A 27,679-nucleotide genomic window follows, 5' to 3' on the forward strand; every position below is an offset into this window, starting at 1 on the left:
CTGTACTATTTTCTCAATAAAGGCCAAAGTTGACCCTGACCCAGACCAGATATTTTCTCACGCGCTCATTCGCCTTACATTTAATGCCCATTTCCCTCGGATGCTGACGTTGGCAAACCTTTCTATCTCTCCACTTTCTCCGTAGATTCCCCTAGAAAGCCGAATATCTTTCTCTTACACGGATGACTGTGAAAGAGAGCGAGAAACCAAGAGAGACGGCAGCCGAAACTCTCCGCGGCTTAAAACGACACTAACTACGATCTGCCCAAAGCTTTAAAAGACAACTCTTATGTTCTCTCGGTCCCAAGTTTTCGATTCACTCCCTGCTTTTAAAACCCACACCTTCCCTTCCTTCCTCCACTTGTCCCCGGGAAAAGTTCTTGCTTCGATCGCCTCCGTACATTTCCAGGCGCTTATCTCATCGCCTTCTAAAGTTCTTTATTTTTCTTTGGAATAAACTTTTATAAATTAAATTGTTTTGGCTTACTGCTGAATGGCTGGAGCTTTGCCGACGACAAAAGGGGTGAAGGACCACAAAATATGGAAAGGAATTTTCGCTGTCAGTGGAATCATGGTTACTCTTGTTATCTATGGAGTTTTACAGGTTCTTTTTCTTCTTCTTCTTCCTCTTCTTCTTAAATAAAAGATAAATCTCATGCCTTTCCTATTTTTTAGTTTTTTTTTTTTTACCTTTATTTTCATATGATTTCTATTGTTAATTTTCAATTGCATTGTTTGTGCCTCGAAAGAACTTCAATATGTGGGTCTCCTTTTTAGAAAATAAGTTTCAATGACTCTTCTCTATGTAAACGGTTTATTAAAAGAAAGTCTAGATTTTAATGTCTCTGTCTTGAGCTTATAGCAAGATTGGTTTTAGTACAATATACGAGCCCAAGGCTTTTTTATTTTTTATTTTTTATTTTTTTTTTTACTATTTCGCTAGTTCTGTTGGGAGGATCTTGTGACCCCTTTGCTTGGAAACTTGGAATATGAAAAGTAAAGAATGAATTTTAGCTATGGTGACGGATATCAGAATGATTCTTGTTTATCTCATTAAAAAAATTGCAAGTTCAATCTCTTATGTTGATGAGATTTGATTATTAATTCCAGCTGCTAGTAAAAGGGTGCCTAAAACAAATAATAAGAAATGTAGACTATGGGCAGTTTTGCCATGGATGTCTCAACTTTGTTAATCTTCCTCCCAATGAGAATCATGTAGACAAGGGCAGTTCCTCACTCTTCTTTTAAGGTGCAAGTGTTCTTTTGTTTTAAGGTGTTGATGGAAATTTATTTTCATGCAGGAAAAGATAATGAGAGTACCGTATGGCCTGAACAAGGAATATTTTAAGTACTCATTATTTCTCGTTTTCTGCAACCGCATAACAACATCTGCTGTCTCCGCTGTTTTTTTACTGGTATGCAACTATTACTGGAAAGTTGCTGCTATTGTATGTACTATTGTTGTGTGTTTTTATTTATTTGCCATGGGCCTTAATGGGAGGGGGGATAAGAATAGTTTCTTTGAGATAAAGGAAGATCACTCGTCTTTCTACTTTTTGACTAAATTGTTAGGAGTTTTCTTGCCTCATAACCTTATGACAACCAAGAGATGAACCATCTCATATAAAAGATGGCAAGCTTGACCAACATATTTTTCGGTATTTTCATTTGCTTCTGTTTTCTTTTTCTAGGCAAGTAAGAAAGCCTTGGTTCCTGTTGCTCCCATCTATAAGTACTGCCTCATATCAGTATCAAACATCCTTACCACAACATGTCAGTATGAGGTGAAGCTGGACTTTATATCAATACAAATACAATTATGTTTCTCTTGACAGAAATTCTAATCTGCAGAATATTTGTATTTGAACATAAATTTTCTGAATAGTCTTATAATAATCATAACATTTCTGTGGTCCAGGCCCTAAAGTATGTCAGTTTTCCGGTTCAGACCCTTGCTAAGTGTGCGAAAATGATACCTGTAATGGTAAGTTAGTTTTGCATGACTAATTATGGAGATTTATGTATGTTATTTATCGAAATGGGTCTTTAAGGGTTTGGACTCTTAAATTTCGTCCAATGGATGCTTAATGTTACCCCCTTATTTATCCAAATGGGTCTTTAAGTATTCCTTCTTTTTTTTTCCGTATAGATTTGGGGCACTTTCATTATGCAGAAGACATATAAGGGATTTGACTATTTGGTAGCGTTTCTGGTGACCCTAGGTTGTTCAATATTTATACTATTTCCGGTAAAATTCTGGTCCTTTGTCAACTAATGTTTATTCCTTTCATTATTTTCCTTCTGGTTTTTTATGCCTTGAATGACAAATGAGATTGTCATGTGCATGATTTACTTTAGCTTATAAAAGAGCTTGATTGTTGGATTGAAGGGGCTAATTTAGGATGTATATTCAAAAATTTGTGAGGCTTTGAACCACAATATTATGCATAGACATTTGTTTAACTTGCTTATTCCATGGTTTCTGTCATACATGTCGCATTGCTATATATGAATTTTAATTTATAGCAGAGTAGCTGCTGTAGCTTATGCTCTGATTTTATTATAGATAATACTAACTCAGCTCTCACTATAGGCAGGAACTGACGTTAGTCCTTACAGCAAAGGAAGAGAAAGTACAGTTTGGGGCGTTTCTCTGATGGTTGGTTATCTTGGGTATCAATCTGAAACTTATGTCCTCTCGCCATAAAAGATATTTGTTGATCCTTTCTGTAATTTGATCTTCAAAACACAAAGTGATATATGCACCATGATAGGTCTAAATTCTCAATTGCTGATTTATTACTAGCATTTGTTGCATTTATTGCAATTATATTAGTGAAAAACTGCTCTTTCATATGAAGGCTTTTATAGGCTGAAATATTTCTTCAACTAGCATTGCTATTCTGAATGCTTTTGGGAGAAAAGGTTTTAAATGCTCATTTCTACGTTTAACAGGTTTGATGGTTTTACAAGCACATTCCAAGATAAATTATTTAAAGGATACGATATGGAAATACACAATCAAATATTCTACACGACATCATGTTCTTGTATTCTCAGCTTGACAGGTAAAAGTTCCTTCAACATACTCTTCAGGAATATCTTCTGTTTTACCTTTAAGGTTTGTCTGTGTTGCATTTCATGGATTGGTTACTACTTGTGATTGACCATTTTTCTGTTTGGTCTAGGCCTTCTATTACAGGGACATTTACTTTCAGCAATAGATTTTGTTTATCGCCACAGTGATTGTTTTCTTGATATTGTATTACTTTCTACTGTAAGTGCTCTTCACGCTCCTGTTTTAGTGTTTAATAGGCCTTAATTTGGGACCCTGATGTTTTAAGGGATTATCTTTATCTGTTATAGGTAGCCACAGTCAGTCAATTCTTCATTTCTTACACGATACGTACATTTGGTGCCCTTACATTTGCTGCCGTAATGACCACGAGACAGGTATGGTCAAAAGTTTCAACAATAAAGTTTTAATGTATCATTTTCTCCTAATGATATATTTCGGATGAATGGTGATACCTGCAACTCTGTTGTTTTAAGCTGGTGAGCATCATGCTGTCATGTGTGTGGTTCGGCCATCCACTTAGTTGGGAACAGTGGATTGGGGCGGTAAGTCTCAACTACATTTGTTCTACATTCTTGTCGATATTCAATAGCCTGATATATATATCTATATATGATGCCTTGATCAGGTAATTGTGTTTGGCTCCTTGTATTCGAAAAACTTCCTGAAAAAAGCATCAACAAATCCCCCTCCTCTGCAACTAACGCAGGACGGAGCTCCTAGTCCCGTGAAGGGGATCCCTTAATATCTTCCGGTCAAATTTCACACCAGTTGCTGCATCTAATTCTATACAGGTAAGAATTTGCCTAAGTTAAAGCTGCATTCTGAAGCTTCCCTCCAAGACTGGGGTTTGAACAATATTATGAAATCCAAGCTGCAGATACATTATTCTGCAGGGATATGAGGTTATGAAAACTACACACTTCAAGTGAAGCACAAGAATGGTGTTTGTTTAGCAAAAGGAATTAGATGTATATGCAACTACTCAGGCATATGATTGTATGTCTTTTATTAACATATGAAAGAGGAAAAGAGGGAGTTGAACACAAAAAAAGAGAAAGAGGCAAACAAAGCTTATATTCAGTTGAAAAGTTAAAGAGTATGTGATAAACAATTTTTTTGGTTCTTACAATTCCACATAATTCAAGGAAGAAATTTCAGTAAATTAAAATTTGAAGTTTAAATCCTTTTCTTTTTCAAGTAAATCCAGTTATAAAGTAATATTTAGTATCCAAATTGGTAGTTTCTTACTTTGGTCCTTGAATTGTTTCTTGGTCCATATTTGTCCTAGAACTTGATTTTTTGTTTTTAATTTGATCCTTGAACTTAAATTTTGTTGAAGTATGATGATATGAGATTCTAATATTGTGCCATGTTTTCAAAAGATAGTGTGACATAATTTGAATAGAAAAAATTTGTCAAATTTCAAGATGGATTTGACCAAAAAATTAGAAATCAAATTTTTTAAAAAAATTGCGGGGATTAAAGATGCTTTATTCCTTAATTATTATGTAAAAGAAAAAAAGTTGTAACATGTAGGAAACTTGGAAAAGGGTGAATAACAAGTCTATGTTGAGTTTTCGAACTTGGCTCCATATTTTTTACTTAATAGCTTTCCGTACATCTAAGTCTCACCAATGAAGTGGCTGTAGTTTAGTGGTAAGAATTCTACGTTGTGGCCGTAGAGACCTGGGCTCGAATCCCAGCAGCCACATTTTTAATTTTTCTTCTCTTCCTTTTTCATGAACCTAACAAAAAGCCATAAACCCTAACGGCCCTTGTCTATCCAGTTGAGACCAAAAAACAATGGCACGATTGGCAAATCTAGAGACTGAGTATCCAGTTTTAGATTCCACTGTCCGAAACTTCTGCGCTTCTCATGGCATTTTCTCAGGTCCGTTTATTTCTCTCTGCTAAAAGGGAAAAAGAACCTTTGTTTTCTTCCACTTTTGGTCTCTAATTATATAAATTTTCATGCGAACTGTTTTCAGTTGAAGATTTCCTGATTCATGATCTCTATATGTTAGCTGCTTTTGCGGAACAAAACAATTCTTCTGAGAGATTAAAGGAGGTTATTATCATCAAGGAAAATCTTATTTTATATTGTTTATTTTTTATAATTGTAGCTAACTATTTTGGGTTTTTTGGGGGGGGTGAGGGGCATATAGGGGATTGCTCAAGTTCTATCTATCATAGATGACATGCATCAGCCATGGTTGAATGGAATGGAATTGTTGGAAGATGCTAAAAGGAATAAACATGTCTTTCCTACTGGAATTCAAGGGTATAAAAGATTCAAATTTTGCTATGCTAACTTGTAACCTACATTGGGAAGTTTGATTTCTTTACCATCATTAAATACCGTTAATGTAGGATTGATTTGTTACTCGGAGGTGGGATCCGTGTTGGCCAATTAACTGAATTAGTTGGACCATCATCTTCTGGTAAAACACAAGTAAGAACTATCCCCTGTTTTTTATATGCTGAATGCCCTCTTTCGCTGTCAATGAAGTGCTGCTGATAGGTTGAGTTAAACTTAAAACCAATGCTGAAAATGAGATGTGTTTGATTTTATCTATGTAGGTTCTTTGCGTGAGTTCATGATATTGAATGTAACTAATCATATGGGAGTCTCCAATACAGTACGTTATGAAGTGAGAGCCATATGTACTATTAGCTCTTTTCCAATGGTTTTTGTTGAAATATTACAAGGCATACATAATCACAATAATAAATTAGTATTTGAGTTCTGCAGAATGATACCCCAAGTCTATTCATCTCATGATTACACGCAGTTGTTTTTGCTGCTTTTTTTACAAATTTACTTCTGGGTGATAATATTGAGGCTTGCCTATATGTCGCCTCAAAATGTTGCTTTTTATGTCTCTACATTAGGATAAAGTATGTTGTTTTATAGGGGACTAGGGTGAATCAATCAGGTTGTACTTGATCTTGAAAGTGTTCTCATAATGAGACCAGAAGAGCGGCTGTTTTAAAATCTGATTCAAATCTTGGTGACGTTTAGGTTTGCTTGCGAACAGCATCAAATGTTGCAAGGAATCATATGGTGCTGTACTTAGATACAGGCAACTCGTTTTCACCTCAACGCATTGCCTACTTCCTAGGAAAGACCATTAATCCCTCATCTGCTCAGGTCAAACATTTCATCACTCTTATATTATATTGCTATGTTAGTTTCCTTGTCTTATACCCTTCACCGCGATTGTTGCCTAAAACGGTAACTGATGTTGGCTTCTGCTTATTTATTACCGTGCAGGCCAAAAACCAATTTCTGCAAAAAGTAATGAGCAACATATCATGTCATTCTGTGTTTGACATCTTTGCAATGTTTGACGTGCTACATCAGCTAGAATCTTATTTGAGATGTCAGGTTTCATCTAAACGAAGCACACATACTATTATGCTTTAATTGACTATGATATTCTAGTGTTATTGGTCAAGTGAACGTTGATTCAGGACGGAAGAGGAGGTTGTCAGATGCGATTGCTAATAGTTGATTCAATATCATCGCTGATCTCCCCTCTACTTGGAAGCTCTAGCACACAGGGTATATATGCATGCATCATTATGCTCATCTGCTGAGGCTCTCGATGAATGTTTAGATAGAAGTTTTTTCCTAGTTAAAATGAAAACAAGTGGTTTTCTCTGTTTCCCATGTTTCTTTTTTGTTCATAGGACTCAATATATCATATACTGCTTAATGCTTATGAGGAGTCATAAATTCAAAGTTGATGGATATAGGGCGGGCTTTGATGACATCTACTGGATATTTGCTTAAAAAGCTAGCACATCAGCATAATCTTGCAGTACTTGTAAGCTTCACTCGATTTTCTTCTGTGCTAGTATAGCTCAGCTAATAAAAATGCAAATTTGATTACCATCAGTTAAATCTAGTAGCAGTTCTGACCATATAATATAACTATGCCCCTTGGAATAACTATTCCTTAAGATTCTTCTTATTATTATAGATTATCAATCACACGGTAGGTGGTGAGGGAGGGTATTCCAAACCGGCTCTTGGAGATAGCTGGAAGTGCATTCCACATTCAAGGCTTTTCCTCTCCTGTGACCGTGGGAGCAACAACTACAATGTTTCCATTTTAAGACACCCATCCATGGTATGCCCATTTCTTCACGTTTCTAACTCCTCACAATTTACTTGAGCATTGTTTTACATTTACACTTAACCTTTTCCCATTTTACATTAGGCCTCTGGGAAGGCTGCAAGGTTTGTGATCTAGTACCAGCCCATACAGGTGTGGTAGGGACGAAAATACCGGTAAAAATGGAACTGTTTTGTGAGTAAAATACCCTTTGATAACGATTGTACATGGGAAGTGTTCTGTAGTGTAGCTTCTTGTGGGAGCTGACTAGCGGTGACGAATGGGAGTGCTTAGCCATTTGTGATCAAATTGTTATTACCGTTGTTGTTAATGACCCAAAGGGAATGGAAAATGGTTGTTGATGGTTCCCATGTTAGCAGGCCATCATGCAGAGGTGACACCGTGTCATCATCTCATGGTCCATATCAACCTTCAGGGTAGTCTCCTTACAGTTCTGTTGAAAAAAGCACTCGCCTTACAAGTTAGTAGTGTGAACACTTATATCTCAAGATCAGCTGAGGCAAGCCAGAAAAAGGTGAGGAGATAAAGCTAACCATTGAACTTTGAAGACATATTGGAGTGAATTTAAATTTGACAGTGACTTATGAAATTTAGACCATTGTCCGTTGTGGGTTTTAATGGATGCGGCCAATAGCCATGTTCTAAGGGGAAAGAAAAGAATGGTGGAGAGAAGACAGAGGAATCATAAAAATGTTGGGGTATGGGGTCAAAAGATAAAAAGCAGTGCATGACTCCAAGGACTAAACACCCATGCCATCAATGTCAATCACATGTACAACACCGGAATTTCATTCATGGAAATTTGGTTCTTAATCATCAAAAGTCAATTTGTTCAAGCACCAGATTATTTGTTCCACTCAGCTCACATAACGTTAGGCTTTAAATAGTTTTTCAACTTAAAGTTTGCTTCATTTCACTTGAATTAATATTTAATAAGTAAAAAAAAAAATCGTTTTTATATATGTTGATATAAAATACTTTTCACGACCGCCCGAGGATTGTTTCTTGACAAACAAAGTCTTTTTGTTAATTGAAATTTGCCCCACCCAAATTTAATGCATGGATAAGTATAACCGCAGGTATTAATATATTTAGCATTATAAATTATTCGATTTCAGTATTTCCCAAACCCAAATTTAGTTTGCAAATTACAAAATTTATGAGGATAGGGAATGATTAATTCTCCCTTTGTGATATGTCTTTGCTACACTTTCTAAGATATGCCTCAATTAAGATAATTAGTTGAATTAGTTACGGTCGTTAAAAATTTCGTCAATCTATTAATGGATTGTTAACATGACATTTTTTTTATTACTAAAACTAAAAATCTCTCTATAATTAATCCAAAACGTTTTTATTTAATTTGTTTGCAACATAATAATTATCAATTCTCATTATCGCCCAATATCCATAATAAGAACTATCAAATTTCATCACCATCCATCCCCTGCCCCTTTCTATTGCTACTCACTCCGCTGCCCAAGAACCACCTTGCATTTTAATTGATGTTAATGATTTGGTTATTTGCCCGCTGTTGCTTTGTGAAGCTTAGTGCCTTCTACTTAACCAATATTAATCTCGAAAAGAGTTCGAATTTCATGACGTATTGTCTGCGGAGTCTTATTTGCTACTTCGGTTTTTTTTTTTCTGCTCTAATGCGCTACGATAATCATGTTTAAGCATGTCTTTTCGTGTTTATATGATCCGAATCCTTGATAAGAACATGGTTTGACTACTTGAATTGTGGCAAACCTACTTTTGTTAGTTTGGACATTATGCTTGATATGAAAGCATCTCAATTCTCAAATGGATGTCAAATCTTAATTTGCAGTGTTTCTTATTTAAGTCCAAATTATAGTTTTGATTCCTTAATAATGCCCGAATTAAAGGTATAATTTTGATTTTTCATCCTTAAAGATCATTATGCTATGATGATTTTTTTTTTTTGTTTCAATGTGAATTTTTAAGAAAAATTTTTAAAATTAAAATGTAAGGTAGTTCTTATGAGGCGGGATGGTGGAGTGAAGGGTGATAGAAATAGAGGAACAGAGGATGGGCGGCGATGAGAATTGGTGGTTCTTATGGTGGATGTTTGGAGATAATGAGGAATAATAGTTCTTATGTTACAAATAAACAAAAAAAAAAAAGTTTTAGACTAATTATAGAGAGGTCTTGGCATTAATCAAATGTAATAAAAAAATGTCACGCCAACAATCTCTTAGTGATTAACGAAATTTTTAATGGTGATGACCAATTTGAATAATTATCTTAATTAAAATAACTAAATTGATAATAAAATTTAAAATGATCAAAATAAAAACAGCTCTATTTTAGAATGATTTGTGGTATAATTAATGCTAAAAATTCAAATATTTTTCCTTACAATCAAAAGAAACTTTCTGTCCTTGCCAGATATCATATATGGTATGCCAATCAAAAATGAAATCCAAATTCAAAATTTATTTTTAAATATAGCAAAAGGAGATCTTAAAATAATGCTATGTGAAGCCTTTTTGACCTTTTTTCCCTTGTATTTTCTTTATTCAGCCGTCCAAAATTAGTTTAAAAAGATTATCGAAACATTAAGAGCACAAGAGAGAAAAAGTAGTTAAAATTTCAAACCGTCAATGTGATGAGAAATTTGGAATTTATCTCACTTCCACACCTAACCAATTATCTCAACTCCCTTTTGTCCCTTCCAGTGATAATGACCATATAAATTCATAAAATGAAAAGTAGAGGTAGAAACAACGATGCATGCAATTACTCATATCCACTTCATAGTAGATGGTAGTCAAGGTAAAATAAAAAAAAAGTTCAATCAAAATCGTAATGTTTGGTTTATTTGATTTTTATTTGAATAATAAATATACGTACAATTGTAATATTTGAGGGTTTTTTAGATAAATAATTTAAAAATTTAAAATTATGAAACTAGTATAGATTATTTTGAAAAATGACTTAGTTTTTACTGTATAATAGGTGCTTTCATTTCTCAAGGCGGTACTACTCTAAAAAATAACTCAATAATTACTTCATGATTATAAAAATTATAGGATGAAAAAGAATTAATTTTTTTGTGCTACCACTTCCCAAGGTGGTACTCGGATGATTTTTTGTATTTTCACTTGTATTTTTATAATTAAACAAAAAAATATTTTTTATTATTTTTGGTGTCTCCTCCTTTAATGGGGGCATTAATATATGTAAAAAAAAAAATTCTCCCTAATGACTACATGAAATGTGGCAGCACCAGTATTACTTTTAAAATTTTTTAGTGCCGTCACTTCACATAATGTGTCCAAAATTTAAATTTTTTAGTCCTGCCACTTCATGGGGTGTCACCAAAAACAGTAAAACAAATTTCCCTATCCCTACTAAAAATGTGGTGGCACCAGTATATTTTTTTTATTTTTTTCCCACCACTTCATCATATAAAGTCATAAAAACGAATAAAAAATTATTTTCTTAGTCCCTACACCAAATGTAGCGGCACTAGGTAAATTTTTTTAAATTTTTAGATCCCGCTTGTAAATGTAACAACATCAAAATCAATATGTTATATAAGGACCTATTCTGGGTACACCATGGAGTGGCGGCACAAAAAAATTTACAGTTATTGGTGCCTCCATTAAAGGAGGCGGCACCAAAAATAATAAAAATTGTTTATTTTTTCCTTTTAATTGTAGAAATACACATAAAAATACAAAAAATTATATGGGTACCATCTTAGGAAGTGGCGGCACCAAAAATTTAATTTTTTTTCATCCTATCATTTTTTAAATCATAAAACAATAATTGAACTGCTTTTTAGGTTGTGCCGTCTAAAGAAGTGGAGACACCTATTATTACTCTAGAAATTAAGTTATTTTTCTAAATAATCTAATACTAGGGTTATTTTTATATTTTTAAATTTTTTAGGTTATTTATCTAAAAAACCCAATATTTGATTGAAATGGGAATTTTATTATTTATGAGTTTTGCTAAAAATAATAAAACAAAAAAGAAGGGGAAGACGTAGAGTGAGACCCACAGTGTGGAAAGGGAAAATAGACATTGACATGCGACCAAAAGTGTGACTTGGGAAGTCATCATTTAGTTTTATGGCGGGCAGGCACGTACAAATTATGGCTGGTTTTTAAATTTTAAGGCAGGGGTCTGTATTAGGATTACCACAAAAAATTACACCTTCTTTCCTTTTCTTGTGTATAATTGTCTTCTTATGGTTGGTTTTAGATAGGTCCCAAAAAATTTCCCTAGGCTATGTGGAAATATATCAGCCCAATTATATATGGCTGTCATTCGGTCCATCGCTGAATCTATCACCTTCTCTATCACTTTCTCTTTCCCCTTTTTTTTTTTTTTTTGGGGGTTCATACCTTCTCTATCTTGGTCAAGAATAAAGGGCAGCTATTATTGATATTTATTTCCTCTAGTAATTACGACAAATGAACCTTTAGCAACCCAGTTTGACCAACAAGAGCAAAGTGGTGTGGAATTGTGGAACTTTATATATATGTAGTTTTGAATGGTATGATACCTTTTATCATTTTAATAACTTAAAATTAATTGGTCGGTGAAATGCAAATTAATTGAATACACGAATAACCCTAAGATGTTAAGTATTGAGTTCATATTAAGCCAGTTTAACTGACATGGCACTTTAAAAACATTGGAACAATGTACAACTACCCACTAGATTCTCGGCTCATCCAGAAGACAGAAGAAAAAGGATAGATTAATTTTGTCTTCGCCTAAAATTTCTCTTCTTCACTACTGGGTTCAGACAATTCCACTACTTGTCACCCTAAACTCATTATCATTAGTGCATCACATCACGCGAGGGCCTCATGCTTGGGGACCAATTATTTTGTTTGATCTGCAGTGTCTAATATATGATTAAACTTTTTTCAGAGTTTTTCTTTTTCACCAGATTTCGCTTTCTATAACCATTTATAATGGCAATGATCACAAAACACAAGAACATCAAACAAAGGGATAATAATTTTATCACAACAAAAGGCTTACATTTGATTAATTTATATTACAGTTCAAATGTTGATTACTATCTAAGCAAGGTGAAACACTTCATTTTAAAAAGAAGAAAACCCTGGAGTTTTTTTTTTTCATCAGTAATTCATTTTGACCATTTGAGAAGATTGAGATGGTGCAGCAGATGGCCATAGCTGAGCACTCTTCACCCTCGACACGCTTGCTAACACGCTTGAGGGAGTCACGTCACCAATGACTGTCACTTTCTTTGTCGGTAAATCTATACTAAATGATTTCACTCCTGCACAAATTGTGCAAAAAACCATGGCTTACTGCAATTTCTTCAGGGCTTTATGCCCATTTTTGGCTTACAAAAAGGATGCCAAGAAAGAAAACCAAGGTTCCTTTAAAAAAAAAAAAACAGTAATTCTCACCTTCCATTTTGGAGATATGTTTTCTTAATTTTCCTTCACATCCTTTGCAATGGATTGCCACCCTCAAAACCACCACCTGTTATTTCATATACAACAGGAAATCGGATACTAATGCTAAAAGTCTTGGTATAGTGATTTAAAACAGGAGACATGGTCCGACAACCTTAAGTGCAAATGAAAAAGAAAGAGATTAAAGACCAAACCTTGTCGCGAGACCGAGCAGATGAAGAAGACTTTAAAGCAGAAGAATTGTTGTTGTCGTCGGAGCTTACATGCAGCTTAGGTTTTGAAGGCTGAGAAGGAACCAATGCTGAGACAGTAGGATCAGACTCTGATAACCAATCAATAAAGGGTCTATCACTTAGAAGATATGTAGATGAAGCAGGAGAGCTTTTTAGATCATGAATATCTGCAGAGCTTTTTCGACGTACGTCACTTGGCTTAACACCGTTCTTGCTACTCTTTTCATGGTATGGCCTAGGGATTATAGGCAATTGTGATGAACAAGGTGCATAAGGCTTTGAATTTTGGCGATCAATACGCCTATGACCATGGCGGACCATGGAGCGATGGTCCACGCTAGAGCAGATGGCTGTTGAAGCTTGAGAAGCGCAAAAAAGATCCATTCCTTTCATGTTTGGATAACTGAGGGGAGGGAGAATAAAGTATCGCTTAAGTTGAATATATGCTATAGTATGGGTGAAGAAATAAGAGGTAGGAAGAAAGGATCTTCATAATAAGGCCAACTAATATGGTTTTAAAGTAGCTAGCTAGGTGGGTGAGGGAGACATGCACAGAAAAAGGGGCATAAAAAGAAAAGGAATTAAGCAGCTAGCTAGGCCCCATTGTTGAAGTGTTGATTAATCAATTCCATGGAAAATATTTGATTAAATTCTGGACCTTTAAAGATGTGATTAGTTTTAGGTGCAAAATTTTTCTCTAAGATGGGGTTAAAAAGTTGGGTTCAACTTTGTATGATAAGATTACGGTATCACTAGGACCATGGCGGGCTATTGATATATTAATACTGCTGTTTTTTTCCTTTTGGAAAAGGAAATACAATCATTATATCTAGAGACTAAACATTCATAGCTATCTTTGCTTGTATCCGTCTCTGAAATCTTTAATGCTAATGCTTCCCCATATCTTTTGAATTTGCCCACCTAGCTCTTCATTTCATTATTCCCCAATCATAAACTAGAAAAGCAAAACATGGCTTTCTTGCTTATTTATGCCAAAAATCATAGCTTTGAGATTACAACAAAGGTTGATATCAAAAGGGTTTGCATAAAATCATAATCTAATCCCAGCTCAGTTTTGCTTTTAATTCGTCTATGTAAAAAACATTGAATAATTAAAATGATATAATTTTATGCCAATATAATCAAAATTGGAGTGACAAATATCAGAGTTCAAATCTCACTAATCTCTTCAACAAATTTGTAATGATAAAAAAAAAAGAAAAAAAAAAGACTAGATTGGATAATACCATATATAAAAATTAATCAAGTTTAATTCCATATGCATAGTTAATTGGCCACCTTATGCACGACTGTTAATGAAAAGGAGCCACTTCATTTGTTCTCATTTTCATTGTCGTATGCTTGTCTGAACTGTAACTTTGTTAAAAGCATAAAATGTTGAGCAGTTAAAGTATTCATCAAATTCTTTCAGGAACTATTGTTGGACTTTTTGTCTATGAAATATAAAACATTACTAAATATTCAAGGAAACCAAAGTTGAAAAAGATGGTATCTTATGGAACACTTGAATCTAGAAAATGCCTGAATTCTGGGATTACAATTAAGCCAAGACAAAGCAATGGTCCATAAAAAAAACTCAGTAATTTATGAAGATTTTCATGCAATATTAGTGAGAGATGAAAACAATTAAATCATCTGTAAAAGTATTACGAAGTTACCTATATTAAGAGTCAAATTATATTCGTTTATAGGAAAAATTAATTTTTCTGTTTTAATTTCTACAATTAAAAATTGGTCTTTATATATTAGTATAAAATACACATGGCCCACCATATGTCACTAGATAATTATTCTGTCAACTACACTCATTTTTAACAATACAAATGAATAAAAAATTTAATAAAAATATTTTTACCCTAAGCATTCGTTATCATATACATATATAAATTAATCCAAACGGCTGCTACAGATGTGATCAGTTGTAAGCAGTTTTGAAACCCTCACCTCATTTGCCACAAAGTTACAGGTCAGAGGAAGCCACTACACACATGCTCAATTCAGCTTTTCCGTTTACATGTTAATATAGTACTGAAGTGTTGGCAATTATTATGTAGTGCCAATCCAGAGTGTTGGAATTGGAGTTAGATTTGTGTAATGATTATGCCTTGGAATGGCTGAGGTGTTTTCCATCAGATTCAGAAGGTTGCAGTAGCCTAGCCTCGTCGTAGTGGGTCGAAGGGCCGGCCCCTTTGAAACACAATGAGTGGGAAGCTAGCTTTTGAAGACTCAATTGCAACCTGATTAACATTTGAATCCATCACTTTTCTCAACTTCACCTCTCCCACTCATCTCATCTTTTGCAGGCTAGGAAACATTTAGTGACTAACTAAATACTATATCCTTTTAACTGCCATTGATTCTTTCTTTTTTACGCATCAAATATCCATTATCAAAAGCTTTTTTCCATGGACGCAATACTCCCATTCTTCATTTTACTTTGAAATACTCTGTTTGTTTAAGCCTCTCAAATTAAACCACTTGCACCGAAAATTCCAGTAGTTAATTTATAAGTCGACTTGCATTTGTAAAATATGAAATATTTAAGACATATCAAAAAAAAAAACATTTGATAACAATAAAAGTAAAATATACATAGAAAAATTATACCATGTATTAAAATTTATATAGAATAAATTATATTGAAATTAAATAATTACAATAAACTATACAAAATACGAAATTAAATGAAAACCAACATGAATATGACACATTTAGGAGAATATGCCAAAATCTATATAAATCAAATTGTTAGCATATAAATTGTTATAATAATTTGAACAATCATAGATATATAACAAAATATAACAAAGAAAAGTCAGTAAGTGAAATTGGTTGTATAATTGCCTTTGTGGAAATGGAAGTGTCTTGTATTTAAAGAGTTACTAAGAATTGAATGTATACATGTTGCATAAGTTATTTACTTTGTTTTGAATCATAAATTTACTACTAGCGAACGGTTTTATTTTCCATGTATAAGTTTAATAAATTTTTGAGCAAGTAACAAGTAGATTTCTAGCATCCAGAGGACGATTCCCGATTCAGAAATATTTGTATATTTCATTTTGTTTGAAATTGGCATGCACCTAGTTGAGTCAAATTTTAGTTACTTTTAAGTTCACGTATCTTTTAATGTTAGGTACTTTATGGTGTATATTTGGCCAAATGGTTATAATGTGTTTATGAAAACTTGGCATATATGTTTAAATATTGGAAATGGCTGTAATGTTAGGGACTTGTGGTTCTAGGTTGAAATGTGTGGGTTTTAAATGAATGGCACAAATTGGTTAGCTTGTTGGTGATGATGCTATAGTATAATGTTGTATAAGGTAGTGAAGTGTATGTACTAATGCTAGGAAATATTACATGTGTTGGTTGAAAATGAATTGTTTGTATTGATATTTGAATTGTAAAATTGTAGGTTGATTAACAAGGAGGAATTGTAAAAACAGTATGTGACATTGCGACGTCAAACGTACCACGTCGTGACGAGAAATAGCCTATAATGTCACAGTGAGATAAGAAACTCCGTCATCTCGATGAGGCCTATATAGTAAGTGACGTCGTGACATCGAGTGGTTTGACATCATGACATAACAAACTGATTGGCGACGTCACGACGTGAAAGCAACGATGTCACAATGTCAACCCTGTATTTTTGAATTTTTTACAATTCAATCCTAATTCAATCTCGGGTTAACTTTAAAGTTTTCGTAAGTCCGTATAGGACCTGAGAATGGTTATATGTTGTATTGTTTGCTTATATTTCTTATGGTTATATGTTTGACGATGTGAATTTGTATTAAATTTTATCGTAGTTGCTTCGGCAATGAATATGACACACTGTACTCGAACCCGACGATTAAGTTAGATATAGAGTGTTACAAAATTGAGTTTAAAAAAATTATGAAAAGATGTAAGGCCATTTAAATTTTGCACCGTTGTGAATGTATTCTTCGTCATATATATACATATATATGATGTGCATTATGTTAAATATTCATTATCTATTTTTTTTAGTTCTAAAATTCATGTTTATTGGAAGTCTCAACCCCAGCTGATGTGAACAACCTAACTTTTTACCTTGTGGATTATTACTATTTTAAATTAATTAATATTTTTAAAAAATTTAATTAATTTAAAATAAGAATAATTATTGATGCAAAAAGGAAAAATTTTACCCCATTATCCTTTTCTTAAATAACAAAATATTATGTCATCTATATTCAATATATTTTTATTTTGCAAATAAATTAATAAAAAAGTACATTTTAACAAATTTAAAAGTTAATTTTAATTTTACCATAATTAGAAAACACTTTCATAGCTCGAAATACTTTACAAATAAGTGTCAATTTCTTTACTATTTTTTAAATTCTTTAAAATTTATCTATTTGAAGAAATTTATGAGAGAGTTTTTGTAGTTTAAATTTATTTATATATTATTGATATATAATAATATATATTATATGATAGAGCCAATTTCCTCACTATTTTCATAAGCTCTTTAGAGTTTTTTCATTTGATTTCATTTGAAAAATTCATTAAGAAAAAGGTTATAGGTCCCTAGTAATTATGTACGGACTTTTAATAAGATGCAAGAAAATTCAAATGTTTTCAATTTTAATACCAGAAATATCATAAGTCTCTAGTAGTTATGTAGTTTATAACGCCAAAAAGTTTATATATTTTAAAAAAAAAATCAAAACAAGATATTCATGTTGCTCAGAATTTTGATGTAGAAAAATCATTTTGGATAAAAAATTCAAATTTTTTATTTTACATAAAATATTTTTAAAAATAATTCAATTTTCTTTTCTAAGTTGATGTCATTTTAGTTTAATGAGTTATTTTCAACTTTAACGATTAGACTTCTAAAGTCGATTATACTAATTAAACATATCGAAAATCTTTAGATATAAAATATTTTTTTATAAAAAATAAAAAGAAAATATCTTTACATCTTATTGTTGCATGCAATTAATTATTTTACAATTTATCCTTGAGATTTTAGTTTTAAAATTTAATAATAATTCAATGCATTATGTTTAAAGCAGTTTATTATTTAAAATTTTTTTTTTGTTATTGGAAGGAAGTTATATTTAAAATTTAATTTAAAATGGAACCCATTTTAAATATAATTAAAAATAGAGTATTTTGAAACTCATAGAACTATCTCAAAATTAAAAGTTTCTTTTATATAATATATATGATGATGATGGTGACAACACGTAAATAAACACATCAACATTTTATATATTAAATCAATATAAACCCCATCATTTAAACGAAAACTATTGTTTTTGTGAATAAATATTATAAATTAATTAGTAACCGAATTAAAACCATATAAAATCCTTATTAAATCCATTGATAATTTTACGATATTACTTTTTAAAAAGAACTGCACGAAATTAAATACTAAAGAACATAAAAAAATGATAATATAATTTTGAAGTACATATTTTTAATTATAAAATGCAATGCACGTTTTAATTATAAAATTGTAATACAAATTTTTAATTATAAAATGCAGTACAGATTTTTAATTATAAAATGTAACCCATACTTTTTAAACATTAAATAAATTTAAATATTTAAAAACTATTTAAAAATGTTGAATCTTTTTAATTTTAAAATAGGTTAATGCTTAATTTTAATATTCAATAAATAATAATTAAAATATTTTAAAAAATTGAAATTTTTATATTTAAAGATTTACTTTTATCTTACTTTATTGTCTTTTTATTTATAGTTAATGTTTAATTTTTAGGTTTCAATTAGTATTACAATTAAAATAGTTTTGAATAAAATTAATATATAACTTAATATATATAATTTATCTATTCTTAAATAATACAATTATTATTTATCTTGTAAATTTTCAATCTATTTAAACTATCTACTCAATTTGTAGCAAATAAATATAAATTAAACTAATACATTTAACAAATCTGCAGGATAAGAAATTCATTTACTTGATAAGTTGTTGATTTTTGCTAATTATGTATCTATAAATGACTAAATTGGTGGTTTTTATATAAGTGATTTAATGATAAAGTTGAACATTATTACCTAAATATTTTATAAATTATGTCAAATTCTGACAAAGCTTTAAATTTTCATTTTCGGATAAAATTCAAGACTAAACCTTTTCTATTATGGAAGCCGTTCCGTTTGATGGCTTGGGCGGTTGGGCCATTCTCTAACAACTGGACCTGCAAAGGTTCATCGTATCAGTCTACTTTTGTCTTAATTTTTGAGAAATATTTCCCCACCCTGACTGACTAATTATTTTACTGCCTACTTTATTTTTTAAAGTTAATTCAATGAAAAAATAATTAATTCACACATTTATTATTTATACGAACTAATATCCTAACATGAGTGAAGTATTAAATCAAAATCTCATTAGTTATACCTCAAATTGTTTACGTGTGATTTTGTTTGCAGTTCAAAATTTAAGCTTATATTCATTTAACAAATGAGGAAACAAAAAAGGATGCCTTTTCTTTGAAAATTTCATGATAGAAATAAAATAGATACTATATTTGACAATTTGATACTTTTGATGCTGACATTTTAATTTCCTTTCTTCCTACGCTTTCTAACTTTGGGAATAATTCATGAAATTTGTGTACATACGTTGTATCTTGTATTTTATTTTTATGATTATATATGACCTAATTAACTCCATAAATTGTCTAACAATATTATCAAATATATAATTTGGTCCCTGAATTTGTTTATTTGTATTTAGTTGATCCTTAAAATTTTTTTTCTTTTGGATTTAGTTGGTCTTTAAATTAATATTTCGTCAACTAGGTTGGTCCCTCAACACTAACACTGTTAGTTTATGTTGACATGGCATTTCCAATCAATCTGGAGGTGCCACGTGGTATCCTCTTAGAATGCCACGTGGCAAATAAACTCTATATTTATATTTTTTATTTTATTTTATGTTTGTCACGTGGCACACTAAACTGGCTAGCAGTGCCACATTAACACAAGTATCGGTGTTAGTCCGGAGGTACCAACTTGGTTGACGAAATACAAGTTTAGGGACCAATTAGATCCAAAAAAGAAATTAAGGTCCAATTAGCTACAAATAGACAAGAACAAGGGCCAATTTCTATATTAACCCTAAATAGAAATATTTTGAAAAACATTAAAAGATAACGCGTAGAGAGTGTTTTTTTTTTTTTTCCTCGTAACCACAGCTGGCCATTACTTAATTCAAATTTTTGGATGGAATCAATAAATCCAAAATATTGGGTGAGTTTGGATGTGACCAAAAATTGATAAAATGAGAATAAGAGGCTGAAAAGGAAAAATACGATAATGTCCCGTACTTAGGAGACCAATGGTCTCATACTTTCTTCTTTTTAGTTGCAAATACCAATTATACTACATAAATCCGTATTACTATCACTAATATAGTGTACAAAATAGAATTCCAATTTTAATCAACACATATGCATAATTATGTTTAAAATTAATTATTATAATATACAAACATGGTTAATAACTAAAATATATAATAAATTTAAATATGATCTGTGTTGAAACTTAATCCATAATAAAATTTATATAAATGATAAATGCGTTAAATTTTAATTAATGAAAACTAATACACAAAATTTCCCACCCTAATATATATACATATTATTGTTTATATAAAGTCCTAAAGTAAAATTTACAGTGCATGAGAATGTAGATCTAATTTTTTTCCTTCTTTTCGGTGTAAAGTTGATGTTTTTCAGTTTTCGTGCTTAATTAATAATGCTTCCACAAGTTGAAGACAATGTTATATGAAATCAACATCAGGAAATTAATATAAAAAATGGTATATTTTTAATGACTTTAAAGACGAAGAGACTAAAAGAGGTTCGAATATATACTATAAAATAGAAATGAACAATAAATAAATTAATAGGAGAATTTTACAAACTATAAATCACAAATGGCTACATTCAACCTACCAAAAACGTATATAATAAATAATATATTTTAAATTAAATAAATAGAAATTATATTAAAAGATATAAATCAGTGTTTAGTGACATTGATGAAAAGAAAACAATTGATATACCATTATTTTAATTTAGGAAAGAAATACCTAAAAAGTTGTTATATAAGAGTTTAAAGTAATTTCATCCTTATCAAAATCAATGGAATAATTTAGTCATTAATAAATTGGATTAATTTAGTCTCTATTAAATTAAATGAAACAATTTAAACTCTATAATATTCAAAATTAAGCAAATAAGAACAGTTGAAATGGTATACCGTTTCTATTAATAAAAGCTAATGTGGCCAAAAGAAAAACAAATCCAATCAGAAATACATGGTTATGTGAATTTAAAATAGAGATTATACACCATAAATATATCATAATTCACAACACCATTAATGAGTAAATAAGAAAAACTCAAATGTCTTTTTAATAAATACTTGCAATTTTATTTAAATGAATTATAATTTTCTCATCTCCTCTCTTTCTGTACCAATCCCAAACTAATAAAGTTTTAGGGTTCACTAAAAATATCTTTAAAAAATGGTTGGAATTGTTATGATTGGGATTTGGGACTAAAGTTGAATTGAATGGATTATTGAATTTTGGAAACGTAAAAATTGGAGGCAAAGATGGCGACAATCATGCAAAGGTCCTCTCCAAAGAAGGCTGTAAGGTTTTTTTTTTTGGATAAGATTATGATTATAAGTTTTCTAAGCTAAAATCGAGTATATAAAACCACAAGATGTTAGCAAAAAGGAAAAACATTTGGATGTTGGTTTCATTTCCCAATTATAGATACCCTCCCTCTTCAATAGAAATTTGTAGCATTCCACACAATGAAACCATGAATCTGAGATTAGAATATAGCAAAACCATACCTTCAATTTGATTTTTTTCAACAAAATTTTTAAAAAAAGAAAAAAGAACAGATTTGTCTTTCTTTGATATAAGTTATTTATTCCAAATTTGAGGACTTTAAATTTAAAAGGTTGATTTTTCAACAAAATTTAAAAATAAACTTGTCTTTTGTTTTATATAAGTTATTTTTTCCAAATTTGGGTATCTTAAATTTAAAAGGTTCTACTACTGTAAGAAATTATAATTTCCTTTAAATAAAATTTTAAATATTTAGTAAAAGTTCTTATTTTGTTCATTAATTATATAATTAATTGTAGTGGATTGATGAAAGTGAATTGAATTTTATGCACCACAATTAGTTGCAAATGTTAAAAGATTTTTAATAAATACCTAAATTTTTATTTATACTCTTCAAAATTTCTTTTTTGTCTCTTATTAGCGACGCTAGAACCTCTAAAATTTTGGGAAAACTCAAAATTTTAAAGAGCTTTGGTAAAAATTTTATGTTCAAAAAATGGGCTTGGGTATAAAAAATAGATCCATTTAAAATATGAGTTATACTCAGGCTTAAAACATTTGAGGCTCGAGCTCGTTGGCGACCCATTTGAAGTTTATAATATTCTATATTATATAATTTAGAACACATTAAAAAATAAGTCTATACTAAATATATAATACTACTCAAACGTAAACATTAGAAAATGTTAATATGATTATAAAATTTTCAATAAATAAAAATGTATACATTTATTAAATATTAAAATAAAACAATATAAATATTTAAAAATCAAAAACAATATGGGTGAGTCTAAAATTAATTTGGGTTAGTATTTTACAAATATGAGTGGATTTGGGCAAAATTTTAAGTATAGATTTTAGGTCAAATTGGACTTGAATAAATATAAAATATGTTAATATCATGCTTAGACCCTACTTGACATATAAATACCTTTATATTTTATGCATCAACAATACATAAGCCTTCAAATTTTAATTGATTTTAAGGTTTGGTCATGATAATTTTGATTGATTGAAATTATTATATGTTTTGTGTTGAAACACAAAGAGGAAGATGAGAAGATTATAAAGGAGATTATAATTAATATTTAGGAATAAAATATACGAATAACTTATATTAAAATAATCCTAAAATATATAAATTTAAATTACTAATAAAGTAATATCACATTATCAATTATTAAAATATACAAATAATTTAGTATTATCGGTTTAAATTATTTTTAAGTATTATTAAAAATTCTTCAACTTTTTCTTATTTTACTCATTATTAATGTAACGAATTGTGATAGATAGAGAATGCATACTAACGAAGCATCCAATATAATCCCATAATATACGAGATAATGGGGGTATTTGTTTCTTTGATTTAATAAAAAAAAAAAAGTAATGGAAAAGAAATGTTAATTGAATTTCATGGCCCCGTAAATGAAATTGAAACTTTCAAAATTAATTGGTATTCTTATTAGTGAAAACAAAACCTCTGCCTTGGAGTCATTCAAAACAAAATACCAATCAATTCTATCTTCTAGACCTTTACTAGTAGTTACTACCCAGAAAAGAACAAGATAAATATAATTAAATAAATGGCATTCATTTCATTGCAACTCATCAAGAATTAGTAATAGAAGACAGGTAAATTCGATGTAGATTTTCAAAAGAAGGAAAAAGAAAAGTGGATGAACAAGCAATGCGGTACGACTGAGTAAAGAATCTCATGTAAAAACTTTCAATTGGTCGATAGTTGAGAGCTATTTGTAATAACTGATTTAATTATGATAAAATTTAGCTATTAATTGAAATGTATAAAATAATAAATAAAAATATAACATATTTTATTTTTAAGTATTTATTTATTTATATTACTTTATTTTTTATTAGGTAAAATTATTGAAATAAAACATTATTACTAATGAATTAAATCATCCATGATGGAAATTAATTAGTGAATATTTTTAAAATTTTAAATAAACAAATTTATTAAGATCTTTATTTACAAATATTAACATTGCGAAATGGATAAATATTAATATTGTATCAATATAATTGTAAACTATATCGTTTGTGATAATTATGTCATGCTTTTAGAATGTAAATTAGTGATAATTATGTCACACTCTGAATAAATTTATTAAGTAACATATTTCAATTAATATAAAGTTGCATAAGAAATTATTTTACATAAGTAAATTGGAAATAAATGAAGAGTATAAAAATATTCAATGATAAATGAGTTCGATTAAAATTTCTCATGACAAAATTAATTTTTATAGATTCATAGTAGAGTTTTTTTTTTTAAAGGTGAAAATAAATGTGAAAAATAAAGGCTAATAATATCTTAACATTTCTATTAAACTAGTAATCAAATATGTCATTCGATAAATCTTATTTCTAATTAGCTGAAGAAGAAAGTTACCAATTCCAATATTAAATCGATTGGATTTAAATGTTTGACTATCTTCAACGAGAATTCCAGTTAGATGCTAACAGGTTAGTCCTACGCGGGTTTCAGAGCTTTATAACTCCTTAAATTCGTAACTTCAAATAAATGAATAAGAAAAATAGCCTTTGTCTAGAGATCCGAAGATCTTGAGTCCCCTCAACTCTGGAAACTATTGGCTTATTCTACGATTCTCAGCTAAAAATATTTAAACGGAAGAATGGGTCATTATCATCCTCTTAAACGCATCAAATTTCAGAATACAAGAAAAGCGAGCAATTCAAATTCTAACATGTCATTTTCCACCGCGTCCAATGCTTAACTCATCGCCGCCTTCTCAGTTTCACCTTCTGATCCCCCCAGGTTCAAAACCGCCCTTGCAACCCTCATATCTTGGCACTTTCCTTCCTACAGCTCGCGCTCTATATTACCCCCCTAATACCCATATACTCTGTTCCCATCGTCACTTTTCTGCAAAAACAAACATCCTAATTTTGAACTCCATCTATTGATCTTTGTTTGGAAGAAGGGCTGGTTTGTATTGTACGCAAAGAGAAGAGATGAAGGCCATCTTCTTCAAATCATCACCTTCTCCTACCAGGATGACTCCACCAGCTTCTCCACTTCACCTTACTTTTTCCGAGTCTTTAATGGAAGAAAACATCGAAGCTGCCGAATTAATCATCACCAAATGGGACTCCCCTTCCGACAACCACTCCTCCTCTAGCAACGCTTCCCTTTTCTCCGATGAGAACAGGGAAGAGTCGAAACAGTATTTGTCTTCCGTTAAGGGTCTGCAAAAAGCTATGCAGTACCTGGTTTCACACCAAGCAAGTTCCGAAAAGCTTGTCCGAGCTCAAGCACTTATGCAAACCGCCATGAAACGGCTCGAGAAGGAGTTTTACCAGATTTTTAAGTCTTTCCGGTTTTATCTTGACCCAGAATCCTTTTCTGCTCACTCGTCATCCTCTAGACCATCGGCTTCCAGGTCCAGTTTTTCAGACTTGGAAGAAGATGAGTCTGAGAACGAGTCAAGGGACGAGAATGACTCAATCCCAGGAGCCCAGAGAGTGTCGTTAGCTCCAGTGGAGGATTTAAGAGCCATTGCAGAGGCCATGATAAAAGCTGGGTACGCCAAGGAATGTATCAAAATTTATAAAATTATTCGGAAATCGTTCGTCGATGAAGCTCTTCACGGTCTCGGAGTTGACAGGACGTTGAACTTACAGAAAGTTCAGAAGATGGATTGGGAAGTTTTGGAGGTTAAAATCAGGAATTGGTTACATGCTGTTAAAGTGGCTGTTAAAACGCTGTTTCCCGGAGAGAGAATCCTCAGCGATCAAGTGTTTTCCATTGCCCCTGCTATGGGGGAATCTTGTTTCGCAGAAATTTCGAAAGAAGGAGCATTAGCTCTGTTTGAGTTCCCGGAAAATGTAGCCAAGTGCAAGAAAACACCAGAGAAAATGTTCCGTTTCTTGGATTTATATGAAGCGGTTTCCAATCTTTGGCCCGAGGTTGAATCAATGTTCAACTCCGAATCAACCTCAACCCTACGATCAACCGCCGTAAACTCCTTAATCAAGCTCGGAGACGCCGTTAGAACCATGTTAACGAGCTTCGAAACGGCAATTCAAAAGGAACCATCCAAATCGACGGTTCCCGGCGGTGGGATCCACCCTCTGACACGCTACGTCATGAATTACATCTCTTTCCTAGCCGATTACACCGAGGTTCTTTCCGACATCGTCGCAGATTGGCCGTTAACGATTCCATCACCTTTACCAGAGCCATTCTTCGGCAGCCCCGACAACGAGGAAAGCATTTCATCGCCGGTTTCAGTCCGGTTAGCTTGGCTTATCCTCCTCATGCTTTGCAAACTCGACGGGAAAGCCGCGATGTACAAAGACGTCTCGCTTTCTTATTTGTTCTTAGCCAATAATCTCCAGTACGTCGTCGGGAAAGTTCGACAATCGAACTTGAAGATTCTTCTCGGTGACGAATGGGTGACGAAGCACGAACTAAAAGTGAAACAGTACTGTTCGAATTACGAGAGAATGGGATGGAGCAAAGTGCTCGCTTCACTGCCTGAAAATCCAACGGCTGAGATCCCAGTCGATCAAGTGAAAGACCATTTCAGAAATTTTAATTTGGCGTTTGAAGAAACCTATACGAAACAAACATCTTGGGTCGTACCCGACCCGGGACTCCGAGATGATATCAAAATCTCGTTGGCGAGACGGATAGTACCGATCTACAAGGAGTTTTACGAGACGTACGGAGGAATGCACCTTAGGAAAGAAATGTGGGTTGAGTCACTTGTCAGATATACCCCTGATGATTTGGGAAACTACTGGTCGGATCTGCTCAATGGAAGCGGAAGTTCAGGGAGTGTTTCGTCAAGTTCAAGCCGCGGTGGCAGGAGTCGTTGAGCCGATCCTATTTGGGCGTGGAAAGAATCGCCGGCCACATTGGCATATACAGGCACCTGGATTTTTGTGGATAATATGAAGACAAACAAGCTTTGTATTGAATCCGATTGACACGTGTATATAGAAAATATTAATCTAATACAGCCGATTTTATATTTATTTTTATGTGCTTGGTTTTTGTGATGTGTGGTAGATCCAATTCCAATGGGCGATATGGCTTTGAATTGAAGGAAAACAGAATGAGCATATGGATTTATAAAATATAGATGTTATATGAAACTTTTCAAGAGCTAAATGCCAAATAAATGATTCTATGTAATCATTCTGATTCATTTCCAATATGATTGATTGAACTTACTTTTGTTTTAATTTTTGTAAATGTTGGTTAAATATATTTAATTTAAATGTTTTGGGGAAATACATTCTAATTTATTTATGATGATTCATTAGTATATATACACAAACTATGTTTATCTAATATTACTGTATATATTTTCTTAAAAAAAAAAAAAACTAGTGTATATATGAATTTATAAACTTCTGATATTGATATTGATCTTTGGGTAAAAGCTAAAACGAGTCACGTGCTTGTTGCTTTGCATTGGGGGATGGGTAAGAGCTTGCACGAAGCTTATAGATTAATTTTATGCAAAACATTGGATTTGGCAAAATTATACAATTTTTTTAAGGAAAATTATATATACTTGGTTTATACATTTTTGTCCCACCGACCAAATTGACAATTCTTGAGGTCTTTTATACTTGAAGACTAAGCTTGATTATTTAAATAATAGGCTCAGTTATTATTGCTAGTATGATTTCAATCGTTAATTATTTATTTTTAATTAAATTATAAAATAAAATTTTAAAAATTATAATATATTCAAAGTTTTTATACTCAAAAATAATTATAATAGCAATAAAAGCAAGAAGCATGATTGAAGTAGAGAAAACGTGCCCCATAGCTTCAATGGAATCCTTATCAATAATAGAGCAAGCAACTTTGAAGA

General features: G+C 31.6%; 4 protein-coding genes and 1 non-coding gene across 11 annotated transcripts; 4 read left to right on the forward strand and 1 right to left on the reverse strand.

Moving 5' to 3' along the window:
- Positions 1–80: 80 nt before the first annotated feature.
- Positions 81–4,260, forward strand: LOC108450528 (UDP-galactose/UDP-glucose transporter 5B). 5 transcript variants are annotated; one of them, XM_017748195.2, is made up of 12 exons: positions 81–604; positions 1,302–1,415; positions 1,692–1,784; positions 1,919–1,984; positions 2,150–2,248; positions 2,594–2,673; positions 2,956–3,068; positions 3,189–3,277; positions 3,367–3,453; positions 3,553–3,621; positions 3,705–3,870; positions 3,957–4,260. In XM_017748195.2, the coding sequence occupies exons 1-11, from the start codon at positions 494–496 to the stop codon at positions 3,819–3,821; spliced, it is 1,038 nt and encodes a 345-aa protein (XP_017603684.1). In that variant the 5' UTR covers positions 81–493; the 3' UTR covers positions 3,822–3,870; positions 3,957–4,260. The 5 variants fall into 5 exon arrangements, with proteins under 5 accessions (XP_017603684.1, XP_017603683.1, XP_017603685.1 ...); XM_017748196.2 differs by having other exon boundaries at positions 105–604; positions 3,973–4,260; XM_017748194.2 differs by having other exon boundaries at positions 3,705–4,260.
- A 431-nt stretch (positions 4,261–4,691) lies between these two features.
- LOC108450520 (DNA repair protein RAD51 homolog 4) lies at positions 4,692–8,196 on the forward strand. Of its 3 annotated transcripts, none has more exons than XM_017748184.2 (10): positions 4,697–4,970; positions 5,104–5,147; positions 5,245–5,360; positions 5,450–5,531; positions 6,102–6,230; positions 6,354–6,467; positions 6,554–6,644; positions 6,839–6,909; positions 7,066–7,215; positions 7,306–8,196. In XM_017748184.2, exons 1-10 carry the CDS (start codon positions 4,883–4,885, stop codon positions 7,336–7,338), a joined length of 918 nt encoding a protein of 305 aa, XP_017603673.1. In that variant the 5' UTR covers positions 4,697–4,882; the 3' UTR covers positions 7,339–8,196. The 3 variants fall into 3 exon arrangements, 2 of the variants coding, with proteins under 2 accessions (XP_017603673.1, XP_017603672.1); XM_017748183.2 differs by having other exon boundaries at positions 4,705–4,970; positions 5,068–5,147; XR_008282821.1 differs by lacking the exon at positions 7,306–8,196 and having other exon boundaries at positions 4,692–4,970; positions 5,068–5,147; positions 6,773–6,909; positions 7,066–7,139.
- On the forward strand, positions 4,719–4,790 carry TRNAH-GUG (transfer RNA histidin (anticodon GUG)). The gene has a single exon. It is a non-coding gene; the product is annotated as a tRNA-His (tRNA).
- A 4,011-nt stretch (positions 8,197–12,207) lies between the features above and the next one.
- On the reverse strand, positions 12,208–13,444 carry LOC108452178 (protein SODIUM POTASSIUM ROOT DEFECTIVE 3-like). The gene is made up of 3 exons (XM_017749943.2): positions 12,851–13,444; positions 12,648–12,723; positions 12,208–12,514 (listed from the first exon to the last, which is right to left on the reverse strand). The coding sequence occupies exons 1-3, from the start codon at positions 13,280–13,282 to the stop codon at positions 12,351–12,353; spliced, it is 672 nt and encodes a 223-aa protein (XP_017605432.1). The 5' UTR covers positions 13,283–13,444; the 3' UTR covers positions 12,208–12,350.
- A 10,883-nt stretch (positions 13,445–24,327) lies between these two features.
- On the forward strand, positions 24,328–26,930 carry LOC108451512 (exocyst complex component EXO70H1). The gene has a single exon (XM_017749195.2). It carries the CDS (start codon positions 24,801–24,803, stop codon positions 26,667–26,669), a length of 1,869 nt encoding a protein of 622 aa, XP_017604684.2. The 5' UTR covers positions 24,328–24,800; the 3' UTR covers positions 26,670–26,930.
- The last annotated feature ends 749 nt before the right edge of the window (positions 26,931–27,679 follow it).

This window comes from Gossypium arboreum, chromosome 5 (genome assembly GCF_025698485.1).
Source record: "Gossypium arboreum isolate Shixiya-1 chromosome 5, ASM2569848v2, whole genome shotgun sequence".
NCBI classification, from domain to species: Eukaryota; Viridiplantae; Streptophyta; class Magnoliopsida; order Malvales; family Malvaceae; genus Gossypium; species Gossypium arboreum.